General features: G+C 38.1%; 1 protein-coding gene across 1 annotated transcript in view; it reads right to left on the bottom strand.

Annotated features, from left to right (window-relative positions):
• LOC150100651 (glucose-6-phosphate 1-dehydrogenase-like) overlaps window positions 1-26,630 on the bottom strand; it is a 221,548-nt gene that overhangs the window by 124,437 nt on the left and 70,481 nt on the right. Inside the window, exon 4 of the mRNA XM_090401922.1 lies at window positions 15,306-15,523. Within this exon, the coding sequence (XP_090258048.1) occupies window positions 15,306-15,523 (218 nt within the window). The remainder of the gene's footprint in view (window positions 1-15,305; window positions 15,524-26,630) is intronic.

Genomic DNA, 26,630 nt, shown 5'->3' with positions numbered 1-26,630 from the left:
TTGCCTGGATTTTACATATTTACCTGACAGATTTAAAAATACTCGAAAATTCGCATATGAAACTATATCCATGTTTAGAAGTACTTATCGGTGTGAGCAGTCATTTACAATTATGAAGGGAAATAAGTCTCCTGTCAGATCCAGAATTACTGACATTCACCTTGGATCAGTTTTGAAAGTAATCACTGCGAACAAGATTTTCCCCGAAGTAGGAAAGATAGTAGCAGAGAAGAGATGCCAAGTGTCAGGGAGAAAACATTAATTTTATCGTTGTTCTTGTTCTTTTTTTATACTGTACTTTTCAAAATAAACCTGCGTTTTTATGAAAATTGATGTTTTTGTTTTTTGCAGCCCACACAAACTTAAACCCCGTTTATTTGGCCCGTGTTAGCCTTTGAGTTTGACATGCTTGTACTAGAGGGATAGGATAGGTTCAAGGTTTAGAGGTGCAAGAGGAGAGTGTGTTCCAAATAATATGGATGTAAGTAAAACTTGTGGGACTGGATGGTATTTCACCACGAGAGAATGTACTAAAGAACTGACAGCTCCTTTGACCTGGCTCTTCAATAAAAGTCTGGTTGTGGAAAAGGTATCCAAGGAATGGAAAGACGGTAAGATAGTGCCATTGCACAAGGGCGGTTGCAGACTGGAACTGTCTAATTATAGGCTAGTTTGTGTGTCATCAGTAGTTGTTAAGGTCTTGGCGAAATTAGTGAGGAACCATATACAGTGTTGTGCAGATGAGGGTGAAGTTATCTGTGAGAGTCAACATAGATTTGTAAAGGGGTGCTCTCTTGCTTTAGTAATATGACTGCCTTTTATAATAAAGTTGATGGAGGGAAAGGCATATACTTCCATTTTTTTGGATTTTGCAAAGGCATTTGACACAGTGATACAAGATAAGCTGATATTTAAGTTGCAGCACATGGGTTTAGATGTCGGGTTAGTCAACTGGATTCAAGATTGGATGTCTGATAGGTATCAGAAAGGTGTATATGGTGGGTCAATATCAAGGAGGCACAAGGTCACAGGTGGGGTCCCACAGGGTTCAGTACTGGGATCTGTATTGTTTAAACTTTATATCAATGACATTGTCAATGGATTGTAGGGGAATATTCAGTTGTTTGCAGATGATGCAAAGCTGGGAAGGTTTATTAGTAATAATGCAGATGTGGCAGACCTGCAAGAGGATTTGAATAAACTAGGCAGATGGGCAAATGAAATGGAGTGTCGGTTTAATGTAACAAAATGTAAGTCTTGAAGTTTGGCATACATCGATGGGAGGCTGTACTCGATTGGAAGAGCTGTATTGGATAAAGTAGAGGAGACAAGAGATCTGGGGGTGATGATTGATTGAAAACTGAAATTCATGGAACATATTGCAAAGGTGATGAAGGTAACCCAGAGGATTGCTGCAAAACTGAGAAGGACATGACCTGCAGAGATAAAAGAGTTATCATTCCATTGTATAAGACCCTGATCAGACCACACTTAGACTATTGTTCTCAAATTTGTCACCAGGATTTGAAGGGGATAAATTAACTGTGGAAAGGGTACAGAGGCAGATAACAAAAATGGTTTCAGGACTGTACAATATTAGTTATGAGAATCAGCTGAGGGAATGTGAACTGCAGAGTTTGGTGAATAGAAGAAGGAGAGATGATATATTGAGACTTTTAAACTGTTGAGAGGTAGTTACAGGGTTGACACTAGGCAGTTCTTTTGCTTGGCGGAACAGCGGGAAGGAGCAATGACAAGGGGCCATCCCTGGAGATTATGAAAGGAAGCTGTGAGTAAGAGGGTGAGGAGTGGTTTCTTTGCATGTAGGATGGTTGAACCATGGAGTGCATTGCCTAATAGTGGTGAGAGCAAGAACTCTAGTCAATGAGTGGTATGATAGACTTTGCATTTCCTAGGAAGGTCCTCCCACGATGAATCTTTTGACTCAATGGTGGCCTGAATAATAATAATATTAATAATAAATAAAGAGAGGAATAAAACAGGGAAATCCAAGATCCACTTTCACCCAAACTATTCAGTACAACATTGGAATAAATTTTAAGAAACTAAATTGGGAAGAAAAAGGAATTAATATAAATTGAAAGCACCTGAACCACCTGGGTACTATGCTGATGACATAGTGCTCATTGCAAAGAGCAAAGAACTACAATCTATGACAAATGAACTATGGCAGGAAACCTAAAAATGGGACTTGAAATAAATATTGAAAAAATATAGTTATGTTAAAGATACCAAGTAATTTTAAACCTGGTTTTACTCCATTTTTTCCAAGTGCTTACTTGGAAAAAATGGAGTAAAACCAGGTTTAAAATTACTTGGTATCTTTAACATAACTATACCCAAGTTAAAAATACTTTCTACATCTATATCTCCTCCTGAGATTTTTATTTAATAAGGTTATAACACCTTATGGTAACTCGTTTTGGTAAAATACAAGCTCTGCATTACTAAATCTTGGTATTTCTAGCCTAGCTCCCACTGATGAGACCTCAATAAAGGTCGAAACCGGTCTGGGTAGTGGCCCCTTGCCTTTAATACAAAACATCATACATCCCCTTCTTGGAGATGTGTTTTGGCATTAAGGGTAAATATTAAGATTAGTGATCAGAGCTTGCTCCACCTCTACCACGAGTTGCCTTGGTCTTGCACTACCTGTGGGATCAGCTAGTCTTGCATATATTGCAGGTGCAAACTTGACATTTTGTCTGTTTGCTTACTTGGAAAAAATGGAGTAAAACCAGGTTTAAAATTACTTGGTATCTTTAACATAACTATACCCAAGTTAAAAATACTTTCTACATAGAAAAAATATAGTATATGACAAAAGAAAATGAAAAAAAAAAAACTATAGGCAGAAAAGAACTAGATCAAGTAGAAGAATATATCTATCTTAAACAAACAGTAAGTTTTAAAGAAAGACAAAATAAAGCAATCAACAGAAGAATCATTCAAGGTAATAGTGCCTTTAATATACTGAAAGAACATATAACAGAGAACTACCATTGTGTTTAAAAAGGAAAATATTCAACAGCTGTGTGATACCAGTGCTTACATATGGTATGGAACATAACACAGATGCAACATAACACAGGAACATAACACAGAAGATCTGAGGAAAGCACAGAGAAAACTGGAAAGAAGAATGCTGAAAATTACTAAAAAATGATAACATTAAGAATAAAGAAATAAGAAAACAAACAGGAGTAAGAGATATAATAGAAGTGATAAAAAATTCAAAATGGAGATGAGTTGGTCATGCAGGGAGAATCAGAGACAAAAGGTGGACAAGACTGATAATGGAATGGCAACCAAGAGAGGGGAAAAAGAGGTAGACAGAGAATAAGATAGAGAGATGATATCCAGAGACATGCAGAGGAGTGAAATGGCGGTCAGAGACAAAAGAGAAGAAAAAATGGAAGAAGATGGAGGGGGGGGAGGCCTATGTCCTGCAGTGGATGAAGAAAGGCCAAAAAAAAAAAAAATAAAATAAAATAAAAGAAGTAGAAGAACTTATATTTAAATTTCTGAATTTTAAACATATTAAAGAAAAATCACCAGCTGAAATATTTTGTGTGAGGTATGTGGATAAGAACAGAGAAAAGCTATAATTTTATGGGGAGATTAGGTACAATGCCACTTGATTATAACTGAGATTTTCATTACATTAGGTGATACAAATATATATTTTTTATTAAAGTTACTTAATGCTTTTGGGTGCATTCAACTAATGTTCTGAGTAAACTGACTTTCAGGTATTTTTCACTGAACTGTGTTTACTACTTCAGTGATTTGCTGTTTCAACAAATTGTGGATATGTGACTGTCTTTGAATGAATTACTTTTTTTTTGAGGGAGGATGTAAAGGAGTTGTTAGAAGAAGCAAAACTGAAGAGTGAGCAGGTGAAGATTGTAAGTCTCCTGCCATGCTATGATAGAGGCAAATTGAGGAAGAGGATGTTGGTAGCAAATGAATCAATCATAGGTTGTGCAGAAGAAATGATGTAGGATTTGTGAATCTGTGATCTGTGTTTGACGGAAAGAAAGATTTGTATACTGCTGATGGACTGCATCGAAATGATTTTGGTGTTAGGTGTCTAGAGAGCTTCATTCACTGAGCAAAGTTCTCAATGAAGAGCAACATGAAGGGTCAGTTATGCCTTAGTAATTTACCAACTTTTTATAATAGAGTGACAGCTTGGTTGGATAAAGGAAATGGATACACAATGATTCTGCTGAATTTTGCAGAGGCATTTCACTGAATACCACATGGAACTCTGTTACACAAATTAGAAAAAATGAGGGGGGGGGGCTGCTGGACAGATATCGGAAAGTGGTATACGGAGGAGCAGAATCCAGGAGAAAACTGGCAAGGTTCAGTGCTGGGACCACTACTGTTTAATTTGTACATAAATGATACAGAAAATAACTTGAAAGGAAATATTCAGTTGTTTGCTGATGATGCAAAATTAGGTAGAGTAATAGTCAATCAAGGCAATGTGGAGAGCTTGCAGGATGATTTAAATATGCTGTCAGTATGTGCAAAAAATAATGGGTATCAGTTTGATGTCCAGAAATGTAAAGTTATGCATTCTGGATAAACAGATTACAACTGTGTACCACAGTGATGGAACCGTACTCCAGGAAATAGATGAAGTTTAGGGGTGGTGGACAGCAAGCTAAAGTTTAGAGGACATACTGCTAAGGTTGCTAACGTAGCTCATAAGATTACTTGGCTATTGAAGAACACACACACACACACTAACAAGTAAAGATAAGGAAGTTGTTATTCCTGTGCACAGGTCTGGTTTCGTGGGGATGAGGAAGTGGTGGAGAGGATTCAGAGTCGAGCAACCAAGATGGTGAGTGGTCTGTGGAATGTTCCCTATAAGGATAGATTGAGAGCGTGTGGACTGCAGAAGTTGGTTGATAGGTAAAAAAGAGGAGATATGATAGAAACATTTAAGTTACTTAAAGGGTTTATAGGATTGATGCAAGGGAAATGTTTTAGCACCTGGCTAGAGGGGGAAGAACAAGAGGTCATCCCTGGAAGTTGAGTACAAGTGTGGTTAGTAGGGGGCATGAGGGCTAGATTTTTCAGTTGGAGATTTGTGAATGAATGGAATGGGTTGCCAGAGTTAGCATATTGTCTAACTGGATTGTCTAATTGGATTCAAGGAGAAATATGACAGATTGTATGGATAGTTTGATTCTCCTGCAACGAGTATTTAGACACCATGGAGTATGTCCATACAACAATAATAATATACCGGGTGATTATAAAATAATGTCAAGTGTTCAGAGCCTTCTAGCTAGTAATGTATTGGATGAAACACACCAATATTCAGTAGACATACACAGTGGAACACGGGGATTCAATTTAACGAAAAAAAAATAGTACCAAAAGTCACCAACAGGGGAAAGTTTGGTGCTGCCAAATTAATTTTAGTAGGTGTGACTAATGAATGACTAAATGGCAAATGAGAGACAGCACACATTAATTTCATGACGTTTATTGTTAATTACAAATGAGGTTCAATATGACCACCATTCTGATTTTCCAGGAACTGCATACGGTGCACGACATTTTCCACAGTGGCTCGCAACATATCGGAATTGATTTGTCTCGCGTGTAACATTATTCGATCTTTCAAAGTTGGAATATCAGGTACATGTCCTTGATACACAATGCTTTTAAGAAATCCCCACAGCCAAAAGTCACAAGGATTGAGATCAGGCAATCTCGGTGGCCATGGCGTGGGAAATGCATGACTAATGATTCTTCTGTCAGAGAAATGTTGTCGCAAAACACGCTGTACCTGAAGTCTGATGTGGGGTGGTGCACCATCCTGCATGAAGATGGTCGAATCGAGACATCCTCTTTGCTGCAGTTGTGGAACCACAAAGTTCTGTAGCATATTGGCATATCTGTTAGCATTGACGGAACAGGTCACTGGTCCATGCCGATTTTCCTTGTAAAAGTATGGACCGATGATAAAAGATGCCGTAAATCCGCACCACACTGTGACTTTGGGCGAGTGGATAGGCATCTGCAGACACACGTGTGGATTAGTTGCAGCCCAAATGCGACAGTTGCGTGTGTTAATATCACCGTCCAAATAAAAGTGCGCTTCGTCACTCCATAAATTCTCCCACGGCCATGCATCATCCACTTCCATGTGCTCTAAGAATCTCAAAGATAAGTCAATTCGTGTGGTCGCATCACCAGGGCGCAATTCTTGAACATGACTGATTTTATAGGGTTAAAACTTCAACATCTGATGTAGGATTTTCCACACCGTTGTGTATGCGATATTGTTTGCAGGGATATTGCTCATGCACTGCTGGTACCTTGCACATTCGTCATCTTCTGTTCCACAATAGAGATTGCAACTTGTTCAACTTGTTGGTGATTGATTGGTTTGTGCCCCCTGCCTACCTGCACTGCTAGAGTTTCAGTAGTTTCAAATCGCCGAATCAGTTTTCGTAAGTTTATTATGCTAATTGGTCCTTTTCATAAATTTTTCAAACGCCAAAAATCACGAAGACAAGCACTGGCATTATTGTTCTGCTGATAATAGTTTGACTAACAAAGCATGCTCACGTAAGGTAAGAGGCATCGAAAAGCAGTTCGTCTACGAATGATAAGAAATCTCACAGGCTTTCCTTTTATTGCATGATCGTTCACAAGAAACGCAATAATGCAAATTAATGCATTTTACTCGATAAACAGCGCCAAAATTTCCCCTGTTGGCGACTTTTGGTACTTTTTTTTTTTTGTTAAATCGAATCCCCATGTTCCACCGTGTACATCTACCGAATATTGGTGTGTTTCGTCCAATACATTACTCACTAGAGGGCTCTGAAGACGATGTTATTTTATAATCACCTGGTATATCAGATGGCTTTGGGAATGAAAGTGCAAAGCTGCATGTCATCTGCAAAGCTATGAATGAATCAGGTTGATAGTTAGAAAGATCACTGATGTATGGAAAGATGAAGAAGGATGAAAGAATGAAACTTTGGGATATCCCAGCACTAATGGAGAAGTTGGAAACTGGAGACTATAAAAACCATGTTTTTATTCATGCAGGAGAAACTCAACCAATGCTAGCCTAGTTGAATGAGTGATAGCATATTTACTCTCTAGCCATTAAGCTGTGGGTTCAGATCCCACTGAAGGCATGGATGTTTGTGAATGTGTGGTAGATAAATTTCATCATGTAACGTGGAACCACAGACAATGAAAATGTCAACTGCATCATGAATGGAGAACCTATTGAACAAGTAAAACATTTCAGCAACTTAGGCACAATTTTTAGTGAAGATGGCAGAAAATACAGAAAGAGACAACAGAATGAAAAGCCAGTATGATAGGAAATCAACTGAATAAATTTATATATAGCTAATTTAGTCAAAACACTAAATTAGCTGTATACAAGACAATGTTCAAAACCAATTTTAACTTATGGATTTGAAAGCTGGGTTAGAAATAAAACACTTGACCAAAGACTAGAGACCACAGATATGAGAGTCCTCAGAAAGATTAGGGGGCATGAACAGATGGCATCAATGGCAATATCATATTAAAAACGAGGATATTAGGAAAGAACTTGACATTGTTAACATCCAGGAACATGTTAGCAGAGCTAATCTCAGGTGGAATGGTCACTTAAATAGAATAGGAGAGGAAAGATTAACAAAACAAGTGTTCTTTTCCAGGTTGGCAGGAAAAAGACCCAGAGGGAGACTAAGATATAGGTGGATTGATACAGTAAAATGTACCTTAGGTGACAGAAATATAAGATCTGATAATGTTGGAGTCTTGACAGATAACAGAATGATTTGGAGGAAAATTGTTGGTAGGAAGTTAGTAATGATGTAAGTTTTTTTCATGTAGTACATGAAATAATATCCTGTACACTCTCTTGAGGATACATGTCAGGAATTTGATGATGATGAATGTGAGACCACTACCTTGCTTACTGGAGGCCTGGAGTAGCATGGGAAAGTTCCATGTTTGGTCTCTAAAGCAAGGTTCGCAGATTAGCTAACTCTTAGCCTGCCCATAGCACTAATACTAATGTACTATAAAATAACAGCCCTTCATGCATGAGATTCACATAATAAATAAAATTACAAAATGCATGATAAAGGATCATAGGAAGAAAGTTTGCTTAAAAGACCCATGTGCCAGATTCAATAAAATGCACTGATAACATCAAGATGATGAGCCAGGTTTAATTAAATCTTTCCGTAGCGCTCAGAGGTGGGTGACTAAAGAATATCTGTTATGGAGAGTCTGTGGAAGAATCCACACCGGAAATCAATGATAAAGAAGAAAGTATCTAGGTTTGCAGAAGTTGGCTGCTAATTGATTTCTCCATTATTTTGAAAGGACAAAAGTTTGGAAGGACAGAGCAAGAGGCTTGTGGTTGAATGGTACAGCTTTGTCACCACTTTTCTTTTTTGCATGGATTGAATATTGGCTAATTTCTAGGCAGCAAGGTTACATATGTATAGAACAGAAAAGATTTAAAAGTCACTTAAAACAGGGAGTAAGCTCTGGAATTTATCCACCATCTTAAGTTACTCTTCAATTGTCCATTCTCTCTAAATGTCCTCAGGATTTTTACAGCCAGTGGGAGAGAAGGAAAGATAACATCAGAACTAGAACTTTTAGTATCCAGGTTACTGAAGATTTTCCTGATCTCTCATAGCTGAAAATTTATAAGATGCGCTGAGTGTGAGGTATTGGGTAATATATGGAGACCTTTTTTTTTGTTAACTGATGTAGGAGTTAGAAAAAATATGATGTCAGGAGGATAGCTGTCATATGGCAATGTCATAGTTGGAATGTAAAAGAAGAAAGCAAGAAGAGGCAGAAGTTGCAACCAGTAGAACTAGCAAGGGACTAGAAAGAAAGAATAAAATACATGAAGATAATACACTAACTCTCCCCCCCCCCCCAATGAAATGTTGTAAATCTTAGTACATCAGTACCATGAGTGAACTAAGAAATTTTATCATTTTTTATTTTTATTTTTTTTTTTTTGCATAGTCTGGAAACCTTTCTCTAGAGACTAATCATGGAAATGTTATGTCACTTCAAGCCTCAACAAACAGGGAGGGTCTAACTCTGAACATGCAATTTATCTCATCACAGTAGGATTCAAATCCGCAGAGTGTTGATTGAAGAGTAGGTACATAAACCACTCCAGCCAACTAGGCTAATGTTTGATGACCTCTCTCTCTTTCTCACACATACACACACACATTTATTCCATTCTCTTATAGATGTTCTGTTTTGTCCTCTGCCTTTTCTATAGGTAGCATTTTGTTGAACTGGCTATCATCAATGCTCTGCTTTTCTTTATGCCTATACAAACATTTACAGCTGTGGTTAACATCATATACTGTCCTGCTACTAAAATTTGCTGAACCACAATAGGCTTGTTAGTACTTTCTCCTTAACTTTTTGGCCACACGTGGCACTAATATGCCATAGGTTTTGTAATTTCTCATGTACGTACGATTTAATATAAAAAAATGAAAAATAGGAACTTTTCATATTTAGCATTTTCAAAGTATGGTTTGGATTGGTTTTTAGGTTTTATATAAGCATTTTAAACTTTGTTATATATGTAAAGAATCCTAGTAAAGACTAAAATGAGGCTGGGATTTTAGTTCTCAGCCAATTTATGACATGTTTCATTTTCACTGTGGACTGGCTTGGTATACTTATAGAAGATCCAATGCTTGTATAATGGATATGGAGACTGAAAGTTTAATCAGGAAAATAAAGAGAAATTGGGAGATTATCCCATTTGGCATTTTTGTCGTGTCATATGACATGGACTGTAGGGAAAGAGATCTGTGATCTGAATTGCTTGTTAGTAGTATGATGTGGTTTCTATCCATAAAAGGGTGCTTTGGTAGAATGGATAAGAATATTAGAAATTCTGATTCCTACAGATAGGAATCAGAATTGTATGGTAACTGTTAATGCACAGTTTGATATTTATAACAAAGAAATAACATTCAGTCTCTATTATTCGCATAGCTCACATAAACATATATTTCTTCATAAACCAAGAGAGCACAATATGTATATTATACTCTACATACTCTGTATTCTACATATGGATTCTAGAGCAGGATTTCTCGATCTTACCCTCAGCCCATCCACAAAATTAATACTAATGTACTTGGATTTATAGCCTTTTTGTGGGAAGTATTCATATAAAAAAAGAGTAGGAACTGCAGATGAAAAAAAAAGTTGAAAACGGTATCAAGAGTGAGTGAGAGATGAAGAGAAGTGGGAAGCAGTTGCATGAGAAATATAAAGCACTTACTAAGAAGCCAACAGTATAGTAAAGATTGAGGCAGAAAAATGAAATATGAGAGTCCTCACAGATAAGACTAATTTAAGAGGAAAACTGTCAATGGGAAGTTAGTACTCACACCTTTGTGGATACATATCATAATTTGATTATGATGCACTTAGATATTTATTACTGGATCAGCATGTTACTGTAAAATCAGATCATATTACATACAACACTTTCATATTTCGTATTAACTAATGATTCTCTCTCTATACTTAGTTAACATTAGGGATGCGTTGAAGCAGGATTTGGATGAAGCACTGTATAACAAATATTCAGTTTGAAATTTAGTCAAAGCACTGATATTTTCAACCAAATTCCAGACTCTCTGTTCAAACTGGAATAATGTTACCTGGAACTGGGATATGTGGTTAAAATTCAAACAAACAGTAAAACAGAATATGATTGAATGGGGAAAGGAACAGGCTTTCCTCAAAAGAAAAAAAATTGAAAGACCTGTATATAGAGAGATGCTGGTTTGTAGCAAACCAATGCAATGGCTTAGAATGTAGCAATATCATTAGAAACATTAACATAGAGATAGAAGTGGAAAGGCAGAAACAAGTAGAATAAAGAAATTTGAAAATACAGCAACGCTTAGCATAGCCCTTCAGATGCATTCTTCAATAGACAGTTCACTAAATTCTGTGAAGAAAGGCCTATCAGTCAAATCTGCATTGATAGTGAAGACATGTTCACCTCTTAAGTACATCTTTGACTGCTTTCAAAAACACTATAAATATCTGTTTGAAGACAATAGTACTGCTGGAAATTATAACTCTTTGAAACATTAATGGCTTTTCTGTTCATATCTGAGATGGGCTTGACAGACCCGTTAGAGCATCTGAAGTTACCACGGCTTATAAAGAATGACAGACAAAAAAATCCCCAGGACTTGATGGTTTAGAGATAGAACTTTACAGCATGGGCTGGGATTTTATTCTTTCCATTCTAGTTATACTGTTTAATTATTTTCTCTCATCAGAAGACATACCAAATGAATTTATAGCAATCCATACTGTCCTCATTCCAAACCTAATAGAGATTATACCTTAATCATCAGCTAGAGACATATTTCTCTGTCTAATATTGACTACAAGATATTTTTCTGCATTATCAATAATAGGCTCAAAGTAGGAATGAGACACATAATTAAAAGCACACAGGTGTATCAAAAGGAAAATCCCAGGGAGTTTTTCATTGTGGGATGACTACAATAACAAATAAATATCAATACCTGGCCTTGCTAGATGAGGTAGGTGGTTAGGTGACTGAATGCAGATGACATGGAAATGAAGTTGGATGGATGCTCAACAAGACATTGGAAATTGGATGAAATTTCACAATTGTTTTAAAGGAATGTATTTGTAATGCCAGTGACTTGGATGATTAATGAGTTTTTCAACTGGAAGATTCCCTAAGGAGTGGCAGGAAGGAAGGTAAGATAGTGCCATTGCATAAAGTTATTGGTAAAATGAAGGCATCAAACTGTAATTTTATATATTTTATATATTTTTGTTATTTACTTTTATTATTTATTATTAAAAAATAAAAAAGTTCACCAAACATTGAACTTTTTTTTATTTTTTTAAGCCACTTCAGGCCTTCAATAAGTGAGGAAGAGACACCTAAAGACGCTCACAAACATTCATGCCTGTGACAGGATTTGAACTTCAGCCTCTATTGCTTGGAGAGTTGATATGCTAAGCACTCAGCCAACCAAGCTGATAAAGTTGAACAGCATTTAACTCAGCTGACACAGATTTCATTAAAAATTCAAAAGAGAAAATGATGAGTTCTTTAAGAACCTCTCAAAATGCCATTTTCCATCTTGATTGAAATATTTACTTTTTCTATCTCAGCTTTTTCCTTATTGGGCAGGATTATCTTTTAAAAATCTATATTGATGATAGAGAAAGACTTATGTCCATACAAAGTAGAAATGCAAGAGCGAAATAGTGCCAGTGGTTTGAGGCAGTATGGTGTGCGATACTGCCTCAAATGTTGTTGTTATAGACCAGGTAATGTGGATAGTGGTGATAATGAAATGTATGATCAAATTAGCCAGGCAAATAAGAAAAGGGTGATCATTATAGGCGATTTTAATTATGACAACATAGACTGGAATGATGAGATAACTGAAAGTAAAGAAAATGAATTTCTTGAGTTTTTGAGGGATAACTACCTTAGACAGTATGTAACAGAGGGCATGCGAGGATTGAGGGTCTTGGATTTGGTCATCTCATCAGAGGATGTAATTATAAATGAGGTGTCAAATCATCCACCAATTGGTGAGAGTGACCATGAGGTGATTACCTGGGTGGTTGCCAGCAGTGTGAGGACCTCTGTGAGAAAAGGGTATATGTGGAACTACAAGGAAGTGTGTGTGTGGGTGGGGGAGTATAAAGAGCTTATGGGTGTAACATGGAATGAGGAGTTAGCTGTAAAAAAGATCAATGCAGCTTGGGGGATTTTCAAAAACTATCTAGTAGATGCAATGTCTAAATGTATTCCAAGGGTGAGAAGGTTAAATAAGGTGTGAGATGGATGAATAAAGAAATTAAGCATGCGATACAGAGAAAACGGGCATTATGGAGGCAGTACAACAGAAGTGGAAATAACCAATTCCATGAGGTTTACAAAGACCAGGCAAGGCAGGTGACTTGGTTGGTCAGGGTAGCTAAAGAGACGTATGAACAGCAGTTAGCTAATTAAGCCAAAAAGAATCCTTAGGAGTTCTTTTGATATGTAGCCAGCAAAAGAAAGAATGATTATAGAAGGATGGCATTGATTGGAGAAAACGGTATAAAGACAGCTGTTGCAGAATGTGTGGTGGAGGTACTTAATAAGCAGTTCATAAAGGTCTTTCAATCCTGTGAAAGTGACTTCATGAAGAGATTGAGAGCAGTTGATGATGGGGAGGAGAGATTGACTGTAAGTGAGCAAGAGGTGTATGGGGAGTTGAGTAAACTAGATGTTAATAAGGCTGTGGGACTTGATAATATATCACCACGTATTCTGAAGGAATGTGCCAGGAAGTTGACGCTGGCCTTGACAATTTTTTTAATACAAGTCTTGCACTCGGTCAAGTTCCTAAGGAGTGGAAGGAGGGCAAGATTGTGCCACTTCATAAAGGAGGTGATTGAACTCAAGCATCAAACTATAGGCTTATCTGTGTGTCAGGTATTGTGGTTAAGTTGTTGGAGAAGCTTGTGAGAACTAAGATCCAGAATTGGAATGACAACAATGGTATTATCTTTAATGGACAGCATGGATTTGCTAAAGGGAGGTCATGTTTTAGTAATCTACTTACATATTACAATAAAGTGACTGCTTCCTTGGACAGAGGAGAAGGATTCACAGTAATATACTTGGATTTTGCAAAGGCTTTTGATAGATTACCTCATGATAAGCTAACAGTCAAACTAGAGCAGTTGAGGTTGGATATTAGATTGGTGCATTGGATTGAAGACTGGCTATCTAATAGGTATCAACAAGTTATGTATGGGGGAGCTATATCCAGGAAAAGGAAAGTTGCTAGTGGTGTGCCTCAGGGGTCTGTTTTAGGGCCATTACTGTTTAACTTGTATATTAATGATATGGGTGAAGATTTGGATGGAGATATTTAGTTGTTTGCAGATGATGCAAAGTTGGGATGAACCATGAAGAGTAGAGAAGATGTTGTGGCCTTACAAGAAGACTTGAATAAATTGAGTAATTGGGCACGGAAATGGGGATGTGAGTTCAATGTTGCAAAATGTAAGGTTTTAAAATTTAGAAAACAAAGATGGGATGCAGAATTTATGCTTAGTGAGGATATATTATTGGAGGTGGAGGAAATAAGAGATCTGGGGATGATAGTGGATAAGGATCTGAAATTAAGGGGACACATAGCCAAAATTGTGAAGACAACTTAAAGGCTTCTGGGAGTGATGCGGAGGACACTGAATTAAGGCTTTGATTAGCCACACATGGACTATTGTGCCCAGATTTGGTCACCTGGTTTACAGAAGGACGAAGAGGTGTTGGAAAGGGTCCAAAGGCAACTGACTAAGGTAGTTTCTAACCTCTGGAATGTCGAGTATGAAGAAAGATTGAGAAGATGTAATTTGCAGAGTCTGGTGGACAGGAAGAAGAGGAGAGATATGATAGAGACCTACAAGTTAGTAAGGGGTTGTTATAGGATCAATGCTGGAGAAGTTCTACAGAAAATAGTGGGAGATCGGGGGAGAACCAGAGGTCATCCCTGGAAACTGTATAAAGATGGTGTGAGTAGGGGAGTGAGAAGCAAATTTTTTTTTGTGCAGAGTTGTAAATGATTGAAATGCCTTGTCTGAGAGTGAGGTGTCTACAAGGAGTTTGAGTGTGTTTAAGACACGGTATGATGAGCTGTGTGTGTGATAAAAGGACCTCCAAGATGAGTCTTTGACTCCATGAGGTCTTGGGGTAATAATAACAGTAATAATAATAATAGAATCTGGGCAAATCAGCACTACAGAATTTCAGATAGTTATATCCAAAAATGGATATAATCTCCCAGGTCTGGCTTCCAACTAATGAAACTTCAATAAAAATTAAAACCAAACTAGGAAGCAATTTTTACACATTATGGTGAGGAAGTATGTTCTGCATAGGAGATACTACGTACAACTTTTAATTACTTATACTGAAGTAAAGTATGAAAGAAAACAAGAATATAAGTTCTTGTCGAGTATAATAAAAGAACTGAATATAATCTAGTAATACAGCTGGTAGATCATCAACTATAAGGCAATATGAAAAAAAAAATAATAATAATAAAATAAAATGCTATAAGTGTGTGTTACTAGTTTTTAATATAACTAAATTAATTCGTGTTCTTGTAGAGAAAAAAAGCAATTTCTGATTTTTTTTTTCTTACCTTTCTGACATACAATGTTCATGAATATTCTTTGTAACATTCTGAAAAACAGTTGGTGGCAAAGCCAAGTAAAACAGCCGATTTGCTTGCGATCCAAGTTCTAGTTTTGTAATTTCTTCATTAAGTTTTTTGAAACTAGATGCTTCATCATAAGAACCACTGATGTAAAAGTTGACCTTAAAATATGCTTCTAGTTTATCCTTATGCTCTTCTTTAATCTGCAACAAGACAGTCATTAAATAAGGGGGAAAAAAAGAAAGAAAGAAAGAAAGAAAGAAATTGAAATTAATAATATTGTGGGTCATGTTCCATTCTTTCACCCAGGTTATGAAATGGACTAAGAGGATTTTAAGAAATGACTGTCTAGTAAACCACATTATCCTGAATGCCAAGGTGAAACATAATATCCACATGCACCATCTGACTGGCTAGTTTAGTGGAAAAGTAATGAAGACTTCTATGTATTTTGTTTATACAGGTTAATATTTGTTCATGTTCATTAGCTTAAATTTAGGTCTGAAGGAAATAAAAAAAAAAGTTTTATTATTAGTATTATTACACCCTCCATGGAGTCAGACTCATCATGGGAGGTTCATTCAACTAACAACATATTTATCATACAGAATCTTAAAATCCTTAACACTCCTTGCATGAACAACACATTCTGGTAATGCATTCCATTCACTGACAATTCTCCATGTAAAAAATCTACTCCTCACACCCTTCTTCATCACACTTTTACATAACTTCCAGGAATGACCTCTGGTTCTTCCCCCTCTCACCTTCTATTCTTTTTATAATCCCCTCTGGATTAATCTGATAAAATCCTCTCACTAACTTAAATGTCTCTATCATATCACCTCTCTTCCTCCTATCCACCAAACTCTGCAATCCACATTTCTTCAACCCCCCCCTCTCTCTCTCTCTCTCCATAGCCAGCATTCCAAACTCCTGATATTGTCTTAGTCACTTGTCTCTGGACCCTCTCCAATGTCTCCACATCACATTGAAAGTCAGATGACCAGATCTGAGCACAACAGTCCTGTGGGCTGACCAGTGCCTTATACAGTGGCACAACCACTTCCTTATCCTTGCATGTTAGAGTATTTCTTATCATAGCAGCACTACAATGTGCAACCTTTGCAACACCAGCAATATGCCTTCTAAACTTCAGTCTACTGTCAATCATCACTCCCAAATCTCGAATCTCATCCACTTCCTGCAGTATAGCACCATCGATTTAGTACACAGCCTTATATTTCTGCACTCCAAACTGCAACGCCTTGCACTTATTGATATTAAAACTACAACCCTACTCTTTTGTCCAAGTCAAAAGTCTATTCAAATCTTCCTGAAGAGATTCAGTATTAGCAGTGCTACTTATAATTCTTCCTTTGCATCATCAGCAAATAACTGAAGATCCCCAGTCAGTCCACATGATATATTGTTTACAAACAAGTTAAGTAGCAGGGGGTCCAAGAACATAACCCTGGGGCACACCACTGGTTACCCTTCTTTCGTGAGACACTGCTCCATCATACACAACCTGCTGGTATTGTTCAGGGAGCCAATCTCTAATCCATCTAACCAATATACTATCAATTCCCATCCTCTGCAGCTTGTACACCAACTTATCATGTGGTTATCTATCACACTCTTTTCAAAGTCTAAGAATATCACTGTATACGATTCTCCCTTATCTAACACACTCATCATCTTATCATAAAATGCAAGTAAATTACTAAAGCAGGACCTATCCTTTACAAATCCATGCTGACCATTCATAAAGAATGTCCATCAACCCAATTCTGTATTCTATTCCTTACCATCTCCCCAACACCTTGACCACAACTGCAGTTATACAGACTGCCCATAGTTGAAGACTTCTGTCTTAGAATCATGCTTATGGAGTGGTACTATTATGCCTTCTTTCCACTCCTTAGGAACCCTACCCACTGCAAGACTTTCATTAAATAAACAGGTCAAGGGCATAGCCAACTGTGGTACACATTGCTTAAGAATATGTGGTGATAAGTCATCCATTCCCATAGCCTTATTCATGTCAAACCCAACCAACATCTGATACACCTCTGTTTCACTTCCAATTTTCCTAATACTTGCCTCTCTTCTATATATTGTACCAGATCATTTATTCCAGTATGATATATGCTGATAAAGTGCTCATTCACTAATTCTACTATATCCTTTGCAGCTGTTAGTCTGCTGCCATGACTATCCACCAATGTTAGTCTGCCATAATTATTCTTCCTCTTGCTTGCCATGTAGCAGAAAAATTCTCTTGAGTTAATCTTGGCCTGACCAGCCAATCTCCTCTCATAGTGCACATTTTCCTTCTTTACCATGCTCATCACCTTTCTAGCCTGCACTTTATACTCTTCATGGATCTGATTACCACCAATTGTCTTGTACCTCCTCCATAACATTTTCTTTTCCAGCACAGAATTGCTTGATTTCATCCATTTCACTCCCACTCTATTTACTTGCTTAACTCTCAGTATGCAGTCTTACATTGCTTTTGTCCGATACTGCCTTGTGAGTTTTCATGCATTGTCAATATCTTTTTCACTCAGCTCATCTCCCCAGCATACTGATGCTAATTGACTACAGAGCTTCCTATAATCACCTGCTTTATACTTTCTCATGTATCCATTTTTGGCAGTGACCTTTTTCTTGTTTCATCACTTCCCAAACAAGTATCTCATGATCTCACCAACTGGCGGAAGTGTCAACACTTCACTAACAACTACATCTTGTGAAGTTATCACCAAATCCAAAATATTAAAGCCTCCAGTTGCTTCAATCACATGCTGCATAAGATACTTATCTCTCAGAAATTCCACAAACTTGCTCTCCTTGTTCCCATACACTATCTCCTCCTTCCAGTCTATATTAACAGCACTCTCCCTCATCATTTCACATCTCTATCCTTCCAGAAAATTATATATCTTTCTAATTCTATTCCTGACATCACATCCTCCTCAGACAACCAAGCTTCACTTATTCCAATTACTTTGGGCATAGTGTCTCAATCAATGCCACAAATCAGCTCTCTTGTTTCGAATACTCCTTACATTTGTGTATAAACATAACAATCACTGTGTGTTTGAGGCCATTCTACCAGCACCAACATTCTCTCTTTTCTCTCTCATCTCTCTTTTCTTGTATAAAAAATCTTGCTATCCCTCTGAGACAAGTAAAGAGAATTTCATTTCAAAAAAGGGTAACACAGTAGTACAGGTAACCAAATGGTCTTTTGCTTATAGAAGAATGTATGAAGATTTCTTAAAGTGCTTCTGAAAAGAAAGACAATTATCCTAATCATAATACTCAGTTGCATTTCAGATCACATAGAAGCTTTCAACCCAGAGCAAAACATCTGTTGAGTTCTCTAGTTGCTGATACAAGACCACATCAGTCAAAGTACTGGAAATCAGAGTAACTGATATATAATTTTCAAATTATGTATAAAACAATTCTATGTCTAAGAAAAACTGAACAATTTCAATAGGGCATGTTCTAAGACATAGATGGTAAACCTATGGCAAGCGTGCCAAAGGTGGCACATCCGAGAATTTTGCTGGCACATCAACCATTTACAGGTGATATCCTTTTATACGCTTGTAAATTATTCAGCCTATTTTTTTTTTTTTTCATTTCACTTGTACACATGTTACAATGTGTACAAGTTAAATTTTGTTTTACATGAGAGAGCAGCTATAAAGACGTGCATATGATTGGTGCGGTATTAACAAAAGATTGCGCGACCCAAAGACAAAGGCAACTGACTATTGTTGTGTTGAAATACTAATTCTTCTCAGAATTTTGCTGGCACATCAACCATTTACAGGTGATATCCTTTTATACGCTTGTAAATTATTCAGCCTATTTTTTTTTTTTTTTCATTTCACTTGTACACATGTTACAATGTGTACAAGTTAAATTTTGTTTTACATGAGAGAGCAGCTATAAAGACGTGCATATGATTGGTGCGGTATTAACAAAAGATTGCGCGACCCAAAGACAAAGGCAACCGACTATTGTTGTGTTGAAATACTAATTCTTCTCAACCGAATTCTATAACATCTAAAACTGTCATAACAACATTCACCATATATTTCTTAGTTTTAACACATTCACGAAGGGGTGTCGTTTGTCGTTCCGAGGGAACTTCTCATTACCAGCAGGCTCAACTCACACAAAGTTTCAACCCTTGGTTGAATTTTATTGCTGTTTATTTGAGTTGGCAGATTAACTCACACATGCATTATATGGCATGTTTCAATTCATGATAGAATTTTATTTGAAGTTAGCCTTTGTGATCTGTCATAATGACATCGAGAATTTCAAATGCAATAAAATAAGCACTTATATCATGTAATTGAAAAATTGGGCAATAGCTTTTAGTTAGATACTGTGTTTCTGATGCAACATATGGTTTTGCTTGAGTCTATACAGCATAGTTTCTGTGAGAGGGGACATGTGATTCATTAGTTAGCACTATTTTTATTCCAACTGTCTGTAATTGCACTGTTTGTTGAGAAATATATTACACAGACTGCAAAAGGCTCTGTAGCTTATTCAGGGATACAATAAAACTACTTGTTTTTCTTGCATCTGCAGTATAATGGCTGTTGGGGAGGGCGTGGTTGTTAACTGTGGGGAGCAAGTTATCGCCTCGACATGAACATGTTCAAACATTAAATTATATATTTAGTTTAATCCTTGTCCGTGCGGTTAGCCTAGTGGCTATGCGCTTTGCAACCATATGCCTGGGGAAGGAGTGTCCTAGGTTCGATTCCAGTCGATGACGTGAGGAGCTGAAGGATCTTCCTCAGCCATAGCCAAGTTAGCCAGTCTTGGGTGTGGACAGCGGGGTTTTTCCCCCAGTTTATTCTGGGGTTTTTCATCCCGCAATGCAGGCAAACTGGCCTTGAGAACTCAACACTACAGGCCATAGGATACACCGGGGCATAAGGCTGACCACCTTATCCTGTAAACGGAGTGAGGTCCAATGATCAATGGACCCTCGACACCGCAAGGTAAAAGAGGGTATAAGGAAGATGATGATGAATGATGATGATGAGTTTAATCCTTTATCCAAGTGTAAGCTAGCAAAGTTTGCACCTTCAGGACTGGGGAAACTCGTGGCAAAAGTAGACTGAATTCACATCACTTGCCTTAGTATCCCATAATGCAAAGCACATCTCCTTGCAGACATGTATAATGCTATGCATAATGGGAAGGGTCACTACCCAGACCGATTCGACCTTTATTGAGGTCTCTTCAGTGGGAGCCAGACCCAGAGGTGATACTAAGGTTGAAGTAATGCAGAAGTTATATTTTCCTATACAAGTTGCCAAAAGGTGTCACACCTTATTATTATATTACTCTGGATTAGAAAAAGATGTTGGAAGTTTTTTCACTTGGTTAGACATAAATTATATATTTAGTTTAATCCTTTATCCAAGTGAACAAACAAAGTTTGCACCTGAAGTATCTTCAGGACTGGGGAAACTCATGGCAAAGGTGAACTGACTTCACATCACTTGCCTTAGTATCCCATAATGCAAAGCACATCTCCTTGTGGACATGTATAATGCTATGCAGTATGGGAAGGGTAACAACCCAGACCGGTTTCGACCTTTATTGAGGTCTCTTCAGTGGGAACCAGACTCAGAGGTGAAACCAAAGTTGAAGTAATGAAGTCATATTTCCATAGCATTGTATATGTCCATAAGGATATGTGCTTTGCATTATGGGCTACTAAGGCAAGTGATGTGAAATCATTAGTCTATATATATGAGTTGCCTTGTATAGGATTACAGGTGTTATGTCGTTACTCTTCCTAAAATAATTTATTTCCCTTATGAATTTACCTCTCTACAATAACTACAAGACTTACAAAATTTCCCTGAATATCTGTATCACTTCTTTCGTGTTCATTCTATAAGGAAAGCAAATTCTATATCTCTAGCCAATTCCTAATTTTACTCACGTGCTTACCCTGGTTGTTAAAGGTTATTCCTTGCTAAAAGAAACAAGTCCTCTAATTTCTTTCTGGGGCTGTCTCCTCTTCAGATATTGACAAATTTGTTCTATCCGAAGGTCTATTAACTACCACGTGTTGTTCCAGTCATCCTTCGACCGGCTATCTCAGCACCTGGCTTTTGGCTACGTCGTCCTTTCTACTGCTGCCGGACTCGAACTATTTTCTTCCGCGACTGAGGGCTATCTCCGCTCCTTTCCGATGGGACATCCAGTGACTGGCACAATTTCTGCATAGGCTGATGATTCGCGTATGGATCTGCATGGAATCTTGTTCAGCATAATCAGGAAAACAGCCCGCTGTCCGACATCATAGAATCCTGGCTCGTCCTTTCTCCGACCACCGGTCAAGAATCCTCGAGATGAAATCCGGAACAAAAAAATCCTTGCAATATGGCGTGCATCGTTATATTCTATGTTCTAGCGCCCTCTTTTTGCTGTATCCTTTTTTTCGCATGACCCTTAGTTTTAATGCCTTTAAGATGATCCTTACTCTCCCTATTGCTATTAGGTGCTGTCTTCGAGGAAAGCACGCTTACGTTATTTTCCGCGTGCGCTGTAGCCTAAGGCATTATGACCAATACATGCGTTTCAGATGCGACCTTTGCACTGTTACTCATTACCTGTCTGGTGACTTACGTTATTTGAGATAGCTTAATAGGACACAAATTTAAGCTAATATTTCTTTTACATAGAATCATTAATCTGACATAATTCTCTAGTTTTCTTTTTGACTATAAATATTTCTAATACAATTCACATATTACTACGCATTCTCTTATACAACAAACAAGGTCTTATTTCTGCTGGTGTGCAGGTATTATCTTAAATTAGTTAGAATTTTCATGTTAGATTCTGAATGAACAACTTCTTAGAAAATCTTCCATTCAGGATCTAACAAAGGTCCCCCCCCCCCTTTAAGGGAAAAAAGTTTTCTGCCTCATCAGAGAAACTTCTTTTTTATACTTCCTTCAGTTCTCTGGGGTTGACTTACACTCTGCCAGATACCAGCATAGTTAATCACCAGTATATTCTCACTTGTTTCACGCATATCCCTGTCTGCAACACCTTCATCTGATTGTCTCCTTTCTTCTGCATGGTCTAATATATCAGGGTTCTTTGAGACCAATGTTGAAAAGGCATTACTCTGTTCTGAATTTATGAATCTCTATGCACACCGTCTCCCTCAGTTGGTCTGGGCCTTTCCTCTCTCTCTGGTGTTTTCCATGCATATAAGTACCCTCTCTTTTATGTGCATGTGATCCCCTTCCAAGCTCTATAATTTTTTTTTTCTTTTGAAGCAAACTTCCCTACTAGCATAATTACAGGAGAAACTGTCTCCAGGTCCGTCTGAGCTGTCCTTCTTTGTTTCAATTACCTCTCGATACTTCCATAAGCCTGCATCCATGTTGTGGGTAACTCTGGTCACCAGATTAAACTATGCTCTGCACCTAGCATTTTTTCCTTGTCTATTCTAGATCTGTTTCGGGCCATCCTCGTTTCTAGCTGCCGGTTCATAATATACATCTGCGATATTATTCCGTCGGAACTTTCAGCGAAGGCTGCATATGCCAACATCTCACGCTTTAGTACTGGCAGAAATTCAGACATCGTAGGGAAAAGTGCAGCATCCGATATCGTACTATCGCCAAGAGACACCGTCAGGAGCTTCCGGTCCCCGGGAGAAGTCGAATAATCATCCGATAGGCGAGAAAAAAGCCCTGAGAAAGGGGTGCAAACCTTTTTTATTCTCCCTTCCTTCCCCCCCCCTTTTTTTACCACCCTGTTACTAGCCGTGATAGTGCCCTCTTACTTTTTGTGATCTTTTCCTGCCCACTATTGTTTCGTCTACGGAATTTCGACACATTGCGTGATCTCATAGCGTCTTCCGGGAAACGAACGTGCGTCGCTTTCCGTGATTGCCAATGCCTCAGGCCCGCCCGTGACCTTTGGACTATTGTTTACATCTAATTTACCCATTCATTATATACATGACGCATTCATATAATACCAATTTATTCACAAAGTTCTTTACATGGTCTTACAATTCTACTAAAAGGAGGTAATTCTACTTCTATTTACAGTTAGTACTTTATTTCTTCTGCTTGAGTACAAGTTTTTTCTCTCAGCTGATTTTTCTGACTTGTTAAATCCTGAATGGATTGTTTCCTTTTAAAGGTTCTTCATTCAGGATGTAATACAGGCCTATAATTGAACTCACTGACCAATGTTCAAAACATTTTTCGTGTGCGAGATATATGCAAAACTTTTTAATGTCTTTTTTCATAAAGTAAAATCAGGGATGCGAGTTATACTCGAGGACAAGTTATTATTATTATTATTATTATCATCAGGCAATGCATTCCAAGGTTCAACCATCCTCCAAGCAAAGAAACCACTCCTCACTCTCTTGCACACAGCCTCCTTTTGTAACTTCTAGGGATGGTCCCTTGTCATCACTCCTTCCTGCCGTTCCACCAAGTGAAAGAACTCTCCAATGTCTACCCTATACCTGCCTCTCAACAGTTTAAAAGTCTCGTTCATATCACTTCTCCTTCTTTTATTCACCAAACTCTGCAGTCCACATTCCCTCAGTCAATCCTCATAACTTATTGTACAGTCTTGAAACCATCTTTGTTATCTGCCTCTGTACCCTTTCCACAGTCAATTTATCCCCTTCAAATCCTGGAGACCAAATCTGAGAACAATAGTCTAAGTGTGGTCTGATCAGGGTCTTATACAACGGAATGATAACTCTTTTATCTCTGCAGGTCCTTCTCAGTATTGCAGCAATCCTCTGCGTTACCCTCATCACCTTTGCAATATGTTCCCTGAATTTCAGTTTTTTATCAATCATCACCCCGAGATCTCTTGTCTCCCCTACCTCCTCCAGTGCAGCTCCTCCAATCAAGTATGTATCCTCCCATCAATGAATCCCAAACTTCAAGACTTTACATTTTGCTGCATTAAACTGAGACCCCCATTCGTTTGCCCATCTGTCTAGTTTATTCAAATCCTCTTGTAGGGCCGCCACATCTGCACTATTACTGATAATCCTTCCCAGCTTCACATCATCCGCAAACAACTGAATGTCCTCTTGCAATCCATTGAAAATATCATTGATATAAAGATTGAACAATACAGGTCCAAGTACTGAGCCCTGTGGAACCACACGTAACCTTCTGCCTCCTTGATATTGCCCCACCATACACAACTCTCTGATACCTATCAGTCAGCCAATCCTGAATCCAGTTGACTAACATGACATTTAAACCCATGTGCTGCAACTGAAATATCAGCTTATCATGTGGCACCCTGTCAAATGGCTTTGCAAAATCCAAAGAAATGGCATATATGCCTTTCTCTCATCAACTGCTCTCTTGTCACTTTATTATAAAAGAAAATCATATTACTAAAGCAAGAGCACCCCTTAACAAATCCATGTTAACTCTCACAGATAACATCACCCTCATCTGCCCAACATTTGTATATGGTCCCTCACTAATTTCTCCAAGACCTTAGCAATTACTGATGACACACAAACAGGCCTATAATTAGACACTTCCAGTCTGCTACGGCACTATCTTACCGTCCTTCCATTTCTTGGATCACTTTTCCACAGCCAGACTTTTATTGAAAAGCCAGGTCAACGGAGCTGTCAGTTCTTTAGTACATTCTCTCAAAACCGGTGGTGAAATACCATCCTGTCCAACAGCTTTATTGGTATCCAGAGTACTCAGTATTTGGAATACACTCTCCTCTTACACCTTTAAACCCTGAACCTGCCCTATCCCTCTAGTATTAAAACCTCCTCCAGGATGAAATACTCCAATAAAGTGCTCATTGAACAACTCCACTATGTCCTCTGCATCAGTCACTCTATTCCCATTTTTATCCTGCAATGTCATTCTTCCACAATCGTTTCTCCACCTACTGGCCACATAGCTAAAAAATTCCCTAGGATTTTCTTTGGATCTTAGTGCCAATCTCTTCTCATATTCCAGTTTTGCCTTCCTCACCATTCTGGTCACTCTCCTGGCCTGTGTCTTATATTCTTCGTGTATCTGTCCTCCACCCCTCTCCTTATATATCTTCCATAATCTCTTTTTTCAACTGCAGTTCCTGTTTGATATCATTTGTCATCCACTTTACACCAAATTGTGTCCGCTTCTTTGCCCATGGAACACAGCTTACTATTGCTTACTCTTTTTTCAACTTTCAGTAAGCTGTAGTTTTCAACTACAGCTTACTCTTTTTTCAACTGCAGTTCCTGTTTGATATCATTTGTCATTCACTTTACACCAAATTGTGTCCGCTTCTTTGCCCATGGAATACAGCTTACTATTGCTGCTAACAAATATTCTTTCACAATTTCCTAAGCACTAATGATATTATTATTATTATTCGTGACACCTCCAAGGAGTCCAAAGACTCATCGCAGGAGGACACCCACTAGACAACATTCTGTCTCCACTAACCCACACCAACGCCATCCACTGCCCAATCCCCCCCACCCCCACATCTAGTATTTTTGTCTGTAAATTGTGTGTGTTCTAAAGGGCCGATTTGTCTGTATGCAGGATGAAAAACCTGAGTTTCCGGGAGAAAAAACCCTGCTACCTCCGTATGAGATCGGCTAACTCACCTTCAATTGAAAAAGTCCATATAAAGATTCCTCCCGTCATGACGAGAATCAAACTTAGGCTTTTTCTAATCGAAGGGCGCAACATACCGTCGTTCTTCCAATTGCTCTACAGAGGCGTTTAAAAAAACAAGGCTTAGTACAAGTTCCTCTAGTCGGCGACTAGACTACACCTCGAAGTCTGTCTTCAAGCTGTTTACTGCTGAGGAGTGCAAACACTACAACCACCGAGCTACACAGCCATTGCATGATATCCTGGCCTTCCAATTCTGCCCTCCATGGAACTGCCCCTAGTTGATACCTGACTATTATAATCACCCGCCTTATAATTCCACATATGTTCCCTTTTCTTTGATACTCCTGCATGTCTGTTCATCTTCCAAGTCAAAACCACATGGTCACTCTCTCCAACTGGTGGGAGAGCTGTCATCTCACTTATTGTCAGCTCTTCTGATGCTATGACCAAATCCAAAACTCTTGAACCTCTTGTTCCCTCTATTACATGCTGCTGAAAACATTTGTCCTTCAAGAATTCCAGAAATTCTATCCCCTTCTTACTATTTGCATTTTCCTCTTCCCAGCTTATACTATATTCAAGTAAATACGGTAAGCGTTTC

This window comes from Typopeltis vanoorti, chromosome 12, assembly GCF_054136105.1.
Source record: "Typopeltis vanoorti isolate ZY-2024b chromosome 12, IOZ_Tvanoo_1.0, whole genome shotgun sequence".
Lineage (NCBI taxonomy): Eukaryota > Metazoa > Arthropoda > Arachnida > Uropygi > Thelyphonidae > Typopeltis > Typopeltis vanoorti.
Note: the sequence above shows the minus strand (reverse complement) of the source record. Positions and strands in the feature narration are given on the sequence as shown.